The 12,046-nt window shown below is 30.1% G+C and overlaps 1 protein-coding gene across 1 annotated transcript in view; it reads right to left on the reverse strand.

Moving 5' to 3' along the window:
- LOC111030649 (glutaredoxin domain-containing cysteine-rich protein CG12206-like) overlaps positions 1-12,046 on the reverse strand; it is a 36,884-nt gene that overhangs the window by 4,078 nt on the left and 20,760 nt on the right. Inside the window, exons 3-4 of the mRNA XM_022310259.1 lie at positions 3,360-3,593; positions 1,829-1,894 (exon numbers count right to left, since the gene is read on the reverse strand). Coding sequence (XP_022165951.1) covers positions 1,829-1,894; positions 3,360-3,593 — 300 coding nt within the window. The remainder of the gene's footprint in view (positions 1-1,828; positions 1,895-3,359; positions 3,594-12,046) is intronic.

Raw genomic sequence — 12,046 nt, forward strand, 5'->3', positions numbered from 1 at the left:
ACCGCATTGTTTTAAATTATTAGGTGTGAACGTTTTTTTATTTCAAAATGGACAAGTGCCCTAAGTCCTATAACAGTGTCCTTGCAATAATAGTAGCGTGGTATACATTACATGTGATGAAACGTATTATTAATTATTATTCATAAATAAATAGAAGACTTGTATGTGACACTCCTGGAAAATTAATTTATTCCTATTACTTATTGCATATTATAACATAATATATTAAATTATGTGTATTGTCGCAACGACTATTACGTTACTATGCCTATTATACGCGTGTTAATATTATCACTGCACTATAATGGCGGTCAACAATATTTAAATGATTATTCCATTGTAATATACACCTATACACCTATAACAATGGTAGATATTGTACATTTAATATTTATAACAGGGTAGTAATAATATCTATTACCTAAATTTACGTGATTCCTAAGAATACCATGTATATAATATAATGTATTAATAGGTATAATACTATAAGGTCGTTGCCCTTAAGAAAAATAAGGCATCATAATATTCATAAATGTTATTCATCGTGCACACTGCACACTGCTGATATTTATATAATTTTCTTTTTATAATTATTTATAATTTATATTGGTTAGGTATTATAATGTCATGTATTGTTACAATATTATGCTTCACACTTTGAATTAGTTCTAAAAATCGCTCTCATAATGGATTAGAAAGTGTGTTATAGATTTTATTGAAAAAAAACGGAAAAATCCTTATATTATTATTTATACAACATTGGATCTGTCGATCAAAACGGTATTGTAGAATAAAAACAATACAAATGGTTATTATTAAGAAAATGTTTTCGAAAAAGATGTCCCATAAAACAATAATTATAAAAATAAAAAAACAGTAAAACAAAACTGTCAAAATAGTATGTCAACACTTGTTAAGGATTAATATGTTAAAGATTCAACTTATTGGCGTGGGATTTCAAAAATAAAAACATTATAGAAATAAGCTCTCTGGATATTTAAAAAAAATTTATTTTTAACACATTTCTACCAGTAAGGGTGATTTTAACCGATAAACTATTATTAGGAACTCTATAAGTCCACTAGCGTATAATTTTACAGCAACTATTAAAATTGAAAAATATTTAAAGTTATTAATGTGAATAAATAGTAATTATTAGTTTTATTGGTTTAGAGGGATTGCTGGTGTGATGGTACGCTATTACAAACTACAAACGATTCAAAAGCGTGATTCGATCATAATAATAAAATATACAGTGCACATCCATCATTTTGAACCGTATTTGTTCGATGGTTCCTTTTTGCTATGTGTAACATATATATTAGATAACATCGTGACTCGGGTTGTGAAAAGTGAAAACATTAAGCATTGTACAAATTTGAAATATTTACATAATCTCCGAGTAAATTCGAGTGCAATAGATGCATTTATATACATATATTATTTTTAGTTTGTTGGCCGGCGGCAGTATGATGGAACAACAATGGCATGGGTAATAGATAGGTGGAGATGAAATGAAGTGAGAAACGAGTGAGAGAGACCTCTGTCAGAGAGAATCTTTTCATATTAAAAACCATCGAGTGTATATATATATATATATATATATATATATATATATATATGTATATAGAAGTCCGGAATAGGAAAGTTGCGTTTTGTTCTGTGAGTGTATGTGTGTAATGTGTATGTTGTGTGTATGTGTGTGTATGTGTTTGTGTATGTGTGTGTGTGTTTAATGGCATCGGACAACAGGATATTCTTGTCTGCACCGGAAGGAACGTTCCGAATATGAAAACGGATTAATGAAACATAAATCTTTTGGCTTTACCTTAAATGGTTTTAAAATCGATCGGAGTTCCCCAGATTCGTTCAGTCTTTCTACGGCTTCTGCATCCTGAGAACAAAGTCAAACGTCGTTCAATCATTAATCATTATCATCAACCAATGGCCATGATTATTGTAAACGGCTAATACATAATATTTTTTAAAAAATTATTGTTAGTTTGATCAAGACATCTACAATCATTAAATTCAAATGTCGTAAACTTTTAACAACATCGTTAGATCGTATTCGTTTGACGGTACCCATCACATATAATATGTATACCTATAAATTAAAGTTATGATACTACGTTAATAGTATGCTATTAATCAATAATTATAAGTATCGTTTATCTATATGCGTGTATAATTAATATAACATTATAACATCGAATGATTTTTGATAGTGAATTTACTTTGAATTTTGCCGTTTGTAAAATGTATATATAATTACAAAAAATGTACTTATAGAAGGCACTAAAAGATAATAAAAGAAACTAAAATCGCTTTTCTCATAAAGTTTAAATTACAATAACATCAAAACACGCTTAAGTTGTCTCAGATAAAAGTCCACCGTACCATGCCGGTTTATCTTGTTCTTGTAACAGAACACGAAATTCAATTAAAAATCTTATACAATCATGACGTGGACTGTGAGTTATTGGTAGGTAGGTACCCACCTAGTTATTGTTATGAAGATATCGTGGGTTTAAATTCCTATGCATGAAATTAAATTTCGAAGCTCAGAGTTCTAGTTTTAAATTGTAAACGAAACACGTTACTTAAAACAAAAATTCAAGGAAATCAAGTTTACCTATACAAAGGTTACAATATTGAATGTTATTAATGTTATACGAAAAATAATAATATTATACTCGTAACCACTTGCGTTGTGTTAATGGGTTTTTGTACAATTAAATACGAATATTAGATCTTGTAAATAGATGACAAAGTATAATATTAATCCATTATATTATAATATGTACACGCATAATCTCGTAAGGTAGTGAGCAAAGCTTTCGGGTTGCCTAAAAAAACCCCCTCACTATTTGACGTAATGCACTCATTATTCCAATAATCATTAACATTTTGGACGAGTAGTTTATGCGTTATAAGTATTTAAAGTTTAACTGATCGAAGTGGTGTGGTGTGGCACAGGGGTACCCCGCAAAATATTGGTCCACTATAATAGTATTTCACTCATCTAAACTCTAAATACGTACAACTAATAAATTACTCGTCTGAAATTTGATTTATATAGATTGAAATATTCCAAATAATATTCTGCTTTGAAATATGAAATAAAAAATGTATGTTATCCAAAAGAATAAAAAATTAAAAAAAATAACTATAAAAAGTAGTAAGAAATATAATAAAATGGAGTCTTGTAACCACTTAAAATTATGTAAAAGAATTATTTCCAGTGTTTTTGAAACAAATGGAGTGTTTTACTTTAAATGGATCACTCCGTATGCTATATATGGATAGGTACATTAATATTCGGTAAAAATGATAATATTGTAAAAATGGAAACTCACTCCGATGAGATTCCCTTCAACGAACAGCTGCGGCACTGAAATGGTGTCGCCGCCGAGACGTTCTCGAATTTCCTTCTGCACTTCTCGGCTCATGAAGACGTCTCTTTCCACGTACTTGACAAGATGAGTCCTCAGTATTTGCCTGACCTGGAGGCACCGCTGGTAAGTGTCCCTAACTATGCCCATGGTGGTCGTGTACAGCACCACTTTTCCGGCTTCTTTTTCTTGCCACGTCTGAAACAACACAATCGAATCGAATATTATATTACGCGATCGAGTGCAAAACTATATATTTTTTAATTTTTAATTTATATGGACACATTATGTGATGATACGTATTTCCGTCTGTTGGCGGATAATAGGGATTTGTGTACTATAGTATTATCATGTGCCTAGTGTCTACGTCACCGTAAAGTCAGAATTCTGATTGAGCAAAAAAATTATTTACAAAAAATTATTGTTTTTTGTTATTTTTTCAAACGTGAAAACAGATTATGGGGTAGCAAAAGTACTGATCGGTACCCTTTAGTGACGCTCATGCGCCTATGGAAAGATATATAGAGGAAACTTTGTTCATAATATATCAGCTATAGTTTATTTGATTTGATTTTTTCAGTGAAAGTAAATTGGTATAATAATATCGGATACAAGAATAATATCACGGAAAACGTTTATTATTATTAATTTTTTTTCCTATTTGACTTAAATCGCGAGCGGGCTGTTTATTCGGTTGTCTTAAAAGACACGACGTCGGCTGCTGCAGGTACCCGCGTTACGGTATTCAGGTCAAGGAATGCGCGAAAGGTGAAGGTTCCGGCATGTGCATGAGCTTAACCGTTTACCGTATTATAAATATATATAATAATAATATGTTTGTCGGATTGGGTTCATTTCGGAGAGGTTAAATTACCAAAAGCGAGGTAAAAACGCAAGTGTAAATATTGACGTGTTCTCGAATTCTAAATATATTTATTATATATTACATTTGATATAATATAATAATATGTATATGCGCCCAGGTCTTGTAACCTCCGGACAGCAGGTAAACGCGCAGTCGAAATTAAACGCGATCGTTTCGTCAACTATTCATATATATCCATTTCAAAAAAAAATATTAATAGAAACGTGTTCGTGTGGAAAAAAATCGACCGTAAATCATTATAAGAAGTTATACACATATAAGATTGCAGTATTAATTTCGTTGATATATAAACGTACCGGCTCGTATAATTGATTACTTTAACTAATTTAAATATGTCTATAGTTTGTTTGAAAAAAAGGAGTAGGACTTGTTTTGGGCCGGGTGTGACGACTGTTGCGTAAGTGAAAATGTAATAATATGTGTGTATATTTTGTCAGTGGGAAAAAAACACAAATATTTATCTTACGCAAAAGACTAGGTGACTGGATAGACGATGATCAAATTTCGTCATTGATGACCAACAATATACGCACCTGCCTACGACTTGGGATAAAAAGTATATTCGCCCAAACCAAAAGCTCTGACTTTAAGTTACCTATAGACGGATTTTTATTATACCTTAGGTATAATAACCAATATTATGGTGGCGTGGTGGTTGGCTTCAGTTCTGAAGTCAAGCATCAGCTGGTGTCATTAGTTCCCGGGTTCTAGTGACAAATCCTCGCCACATATACAGTAAACACACGTATTCTTACCAACCGTACCTTCCCTCACGGTTAAAAAATCTACTAGACTCAACCAATGGCCTATGTAGCCGTGAGTTATTTAATAACAAAAAAAAACTAATATTATACATTGCTAGAACTCCGTATGTACTCCGGCGCGGTCATGGATACCGACTATATCGACTACTACATTTGTATTAATTATAATAATATGATCACGAGAACAAACCTAATTACCTATATATGTATATATATATATTTGTTTATTTATATTTATCAGAATATGCTTGTGCGCATACCATATGTCCATAATATGCAATATATTACATACGTATCGAATAGACGCATATTATACTAACTATATATAAATGTACCTAATATGCATAATACATTGATGACCGATCGACCTCCACAAGGAGATTCGGGCGAGCGGGCATGTGTTAGACGACAACGAGTATTAAAAGAAAGATGAGATAAAACGTTGGCGGGGAGAATCAACCGACAAGGACGTAGATTGAATGACCCGTTTCGCAATTAAAATATACTCGAGAGTGTGTGTGTACCTTTACATTTATATACGAATTTAATATACCTATATGATATACTACATATATAGTGATAATAATAATAAATAAATAATAATATAATAGCGGCAACATTGGCGGCGGTCTGGATAAAATGGAAGGCGATTCGCGCCCGGAGGCTGTACTCGATGTATAATATGTGTGCGAGAGGAGACCGCTCCTTTATATATATATATATGTACACATTATACATCTTGTAATGTGATGCATGTGTGCGTGTTTGTGTGGTGTGTGTGTGTGTGTGTGTGTGTGTGTGTGTGTGTGTGTGTGTGTGTGTGTGTGTTTCCTTCTTCTTATTTTTTTCACGTTGGGTATCATTGACCCGATCGCGAGAGTAGATATATAGGTATGCGCGAAGATTTCTGTTCGCACACGAGCGCGCGCGCGCGATCTTTCATTTTGTAATATCGTTTTGCATTCCTCGCGACCGATCGAACATAACAATAATAGTAAAAATAAATAATAATATTTATTACAATGCGTACACGCTCATCTCTCTCTCTTATAAATAAATAATAGTATATAAAATAAATTATATCCCAGTACCATTTGTCTTATATATATATATTATGTTTGGGCCATCGAATAAAAATTGAGTCGTGTTGCACGAATAATGGGATTTTGAGAATATTATTATTTTGTTGTTATCATTCTATTAATATTATTAAATGGTTATATTTTTTTGGTTTCAAAAGATATCCAAATGTTTACATTTTTTTCTGCATATACTTAATTCTTCTCATTTTTTTGGACCGCATTATTTTCCTCGGACATTATTATTGAGTATACTATTATAACACAGGGTGTCTCTAGTTCACTCTAACCACGCTTTACTCGTACATATTCTCTACCCTCATTCATTCTATACGTTTAAGATTTTCTTAATTATGAATCAGGAAAACAAGTGATAATCAAACACCGAAGTGATCGACATCATAAATGTTGCGTTAAATATGTTTTAATATGTTTTAAACATGTTTTACATGTACCTATAGTGACTATACATGCTAATAAAGAAAAAGCTCCACTTGACCGCGTTCAATTTATATTTTAATATATTGTTATTTTCTGGAATTTCCGGTAAGTAAGTATTAGGTACTATAAAGGACAATATTTTAATATTCTTGAGTTTTTGTATTACTTAAGGAATATCTTATGGTGATACAAACTTCTGATTTTCAAATAAGAACCTTCGTTGTTTATTAAATAATTCGTTATTGATATGATTATTAAATATAATGATAAGTGGATAATTTTTTTGATAATTTTGATATACCTAATTCAAAATTTGAGTAGTTTCTTAGTTAATGTTAAGGACAATAGTACCTACTTAAAAATGGTTTTACAAAAATATAAAATAAATGTTAGCAGGTATATAATATTGAATCTAATATATTTTATTATACTTGGATCACTTTTACAAATTATAATTTATTTTTAAAAACTAGAATGTTCTAATTTCCATAATAACTTCCAAACACATTACTATAGAACTATAGTATAAACCTCAGTACATATAGTCAAATAGTTAAAAAACGGTTAGCTTGGATTTTTATTTTGAAACGTCAACATTTCCATACAAATGATCCGCAAAATTATTCACAATATAAAATGGTGGTTCTCATTTGAAATACTGGAATTTGTGTCTCCGCAGAACACTTATTAAGTATGTGTGGGTAGGTAGTCCAAAAAATCTCAAAGATTTGAAAATATGGCCAAAGTATGGATTTTAGTAGGTTTATTCAAAAATTCCAAAAACCAGATTTTGTACAATTCCACTGTCGAAGAAAAAAAAAGGTTGAGCTTCATTTTCGATTCATCCTGTATAGTATAAAGATAATAGTAATATAGTAAAAGCAGTGTACCTATTAAACGAAATTCGATTTCGACAAATTTCCATTTGTAGCCGTCGGCGTTTAAATAACCGTCTGCGGCAAACAACAGTATTACTGTACGCCTGTACCTATATTTATGATATCATTCAAGCGTTATGCTTTACCGTATTAATTGTTGTCGATTTGTATATGATAAATGTATTATAATATTATTATTGTTTTAAATCATAATATATTGTATCGAAAACCCGGGTCGCCGGGCGCGTTTCTCGCGGCGGAGAAAAAGAAACACACAGCATGCTGAGCTCCACAGCAGTCTTTTATCCTCGCGCACCTCTGTAACAGTGTTCGTACGACGTATAATAAGTTATAACATATTATTGTAATAACACAATATATTATAAGGTACAATGGGTGGTTTAAAAACAAGCCGAGTGTCGTTCAATCGGTTTTGGAAAAGTTAAGCGGTTTTTTCTCTCTTCTCGTCGGTTTTGTTTTTCGTTTTAACTGCAGTCGTAAGTATGCGCTATAATAGCTGCTGTGTGCATATATAATAATATTATGAACGTTCTTCAATCGCGTAATTCGTACAGCAATTTTTTGCCATTTCTATCTACCTATACAGCAATGCTGCGTGTTCACATTTATACCCGAGTGAAGTTTGAACAAAGCGCTCCGTAAATACATTAGGTTTTGTTATATTATAATATATAGTTTTGACTTTTGTTTCGTATACGTAACACTTATAATATTATAGACGCATAGAAAATTGACTTCAAAGTGTCGTACCTAACACAATAATTTATTAACTAATTTACAATTTTACTATTTATTGAATATTTATCGACATTCATTTTATTTTATATCTCTTTTTACTGTAAACAATATTATCTGACTATATTATGATTATTTATATGTATATAATATACTATTTATGATACATTTTAATAAATATATTTGTTTATAGATCTTTATTTTATTAATAAATTATGTAATATACGCTACATAGTATTTTGTGAACCGCACATTGGTTAGTTGGGACTCAATCGGGATACTTGTACTTGGGATAAACTACTTGAATTCGGGTCGCAATCGGGCATCTCTGGCATGCTCACCCCCATTTTTCGTACCTAATTTAAATTTGAACGAGTACATTTTCAGTTGTTAAAATGTTTACATACTAGGTAACCATAAAAGTCCTCAAAAATGAATGGTATTCAAAAGTATAAAATAGATGTAATATTGGAACTGGTGTTTGTGTTTATTTTAATTGAACTATTTTTATAAATTATAAAAATATTGATATTAATTAAAACAATTTTCAACCCACCTTTGTCTCCAAATCTTTGAAACTCGTCATCAGTACAAACAATTAAATAACTCAAAAACTACTCGTTTGAATTTGAATTTTTATGTATGTCAAAATGTTCAGAAAAATTATTCACTAAATCTTTTACAGTAAAAGAGAGGGCTTCTGATTTGAAAATTGAAGTGCAAAAATCTCAAGAATTTAAAAAAAGATAATTTAAAAACTACCATAATCAGATTTTCAATAACTGCTTTATTGAAGAAAAAAAGGGTGAGAACGCTAGATGAATCATCTTGTATATACGCATAATATTATGTACTTGATACACCTCCCCCACATAATATTACATTATAAATATATTTATTGAAAGTATCGAACGAGATAAATGCCATAACATTTTATTGTCTTACAAAGCCATAATTTGTGCCGATGAATTATTATGAATTATTGGCACATGACATTATTGTAGATCACGTTTCCACTCGGGAGGTTCAATAAAAAATAAATATTTAGGACAAATGAATTGTGCTAGGTTTTTTTTTTTAACCGAATGTTAAATGAAACAATATCGTAATCCACCAATATGTAACTCCTTGAGCTAAATAAAAAAAAAATGTGCATTTTAATTAATAATTACGTCATTTCTGTGACGAATTTCCGCACGGTTGTATGAAAAAAACTCATCCATTTCACTAGTTCCTATACGTATTTGGCATAATTCACCACTAGTTTGAAAAAAACTATTTATTTCGATGTACCTTATGTATCATAATACGTGTGAAGTAATGTGTTTTTTTTTTATTGTTTTACGACATTGTTAAATTGGTTTTTGTAATTATTTGACATGGACAGTCTGTGCTTTTTTTACAGGAAGAAAACTTCACAGACACCTTCATAAATTTGTCTTTTTTAATTGTAAACATTTCTCACGCGTTGAATTGTAAACGAATTTCTCCACGACCCAACTCAATTAAGTTACGAATGATGTGAATCGAAATTTTGTGTAGTATTGTAAGATTTTTACTAAACAAATTGAAATACGAATCCCTAAGTTACCTAAGTGTTGAACAATTATATTTAAACTATTTTATTCTATTTCAAACATATAATGTATAAATATGTAGATACCTAACTATATTACGTAAAATACAATGTCCAGAACACATCACATAAATGGTTATGCACTCAAGTATACATATTTATTATTATAATATGATGTAATAGCCATTATAAAACGAATTTTGTATTTTTTTATAACTATAAAATGTTTTGTAAAATAATATAGTTATTTATATGACAACTAAAATATAAATCTTGACTAGTTTTATCAAATTTATGTATACCTATTTTTATTTGACACGTTCCATAGTATATAACATATTATACGAGTTCATAAGAATATTATAATAATATATTACAATATGATATTATTGTACTGTGATATAACTGATTACCAGTAACGATATTTATTATTTAGTCATATACACTCAAATACTACAAATATATTTTATTTATCTTTTTTAATATTTTATAAATCAATGGTGCAGTGTAAATTGTTATTTTAGTATATTATAAGTTGTTAAAATATTAAGAAATCCCACACTTGCATACTTAAGCGTTCTATGTAATTTATTGTTTATAACGTATTAATGATAGTATTTTTGATTTTAAGCAAGTTGGATATATCATTGCCGTACCTATTGGTTAAAAAATGATCTATGTGTGTGTTTTTTTTGAATTGGGTTTGTAATTACGTTTTAGAAGGTGGAATCGTCGTAGCACCATCATAAAAATGTTAATTACGAACCAATTTCATTTTATTGTAACCATTTATAACCGACATTTCTGATACTATTTTTCAGACATGTATAATTTTTTTAATATTTTGGCTTTTTTTTTGGTTTTTTATTTATTTATTTATATTGATAAAAATGTTTTTGACCGGTCAAAAACCTTGGAAATTTAATTCAAGGTTTGTCGCATAAGTTGTTCTTGCTGGAATTAAAAAAAGAGTTAGTGACTTAGCATGAAATAGTATTAATTTTTTATGAGCATTAAAAGTTCAACATATTTTGAAGACATTGAATATTCAAACGATTAATGTATAACAACGATTTATCTTAAACGGTTTTTATTATTCTGATGTAATTTATCAAATATTATTAGAAGAAAATATTCCTAAAATATATTCTAACATTTTAAAATATTATTTAGGTTAATTTCAACTTATTCATACACAATTATAGGTTGGTAGGTACGTACCACGAACCTATTCACACCGTTATACGGTACATTGGTTCTGACTAGCATACTATGATAATAAAATATGAAGTGATTTGTTTTTGGCAAAAATTAGTTAACCTAGCTAACCTACGGGGTATCACAAAAAGAATAAATAATTAGTTACAATAAAAATATTTAATAAAATATCCTAAGAAATACCCATTGGCTGACAAAACGTTTCCATCCAGATTCATTTTTCACTTATAATGTTTTATCATTATTAAATTTAAGTTCAACACATCCATTACATACGCAGTGACCTACTCGATGACGAGGATTACGCTCGACTCCTTCTATAACTATACAGCAGAACGACTCCTCGGGTTTTTTCCTTCGCTTTCAGCTGTCGTTTTTTTGGCTGTCACGGTTACACGTCTCTGAATGCAAATATACAACGCGTACCAATCTGCGTAGTTTATTATATTATTATTATTATTTCGTATTTCCTATACATAGGTTTATACAATAGATATACGTCGTACCGTTTGTACGTTTGACAACTCAATGACAGCGTATGTCTGCTTACTCTGGTTTAGTATCTATACGTGAAAACAAAACAATAAAAAGGCGTAAAATCCATATGGGAACGCAAAGTAGTCCGCAAACAATAATTATTATTTGTATGTAGGTCTACACAAGAATGGTAACTCCGTACTTTGAGGCGATACGATATAGGTAGGTACGTACGTGGTTAATTCCTCGTTTACACACAAAATATATTGTAAAACCTCGCTAGTTCCAAAGAATAGTAATACGCTATTGTTTGAGATTTTAATTACATACCTACGTGTTGATTATAACAGCGGTTGCAGTATATACAAGAGTAAATTTGGAACGATTTATACACATTTATATATACATATATATTGCGTAAGTGTATAATTATTTAGGCATACGCATATTGAAAATATAACGGAAACGGGAATAAATTATAATGTTGTTGTGTTATAAGTTAGCAGTGCAAAAGTGTAGTAATAATATGTGGGACACGCGGAAATAGGTACTCCTACTAAACTACTTCTACTACTA

This window comes from Myzus persicae, unplaced genomic scaffold (assembly GCF_001856785.1).
Source record: "Myzus persicae strain clone G006 unplaced genomic scaffold, MPER_G0061.0, whole genome shotgun sequence".
Taxonomy (NCBI): Eukaryota; Metazoa; Arthropoda; class Insecta; order Hemiptera; family Aphididae; genus Myzus; species Myzus persicae.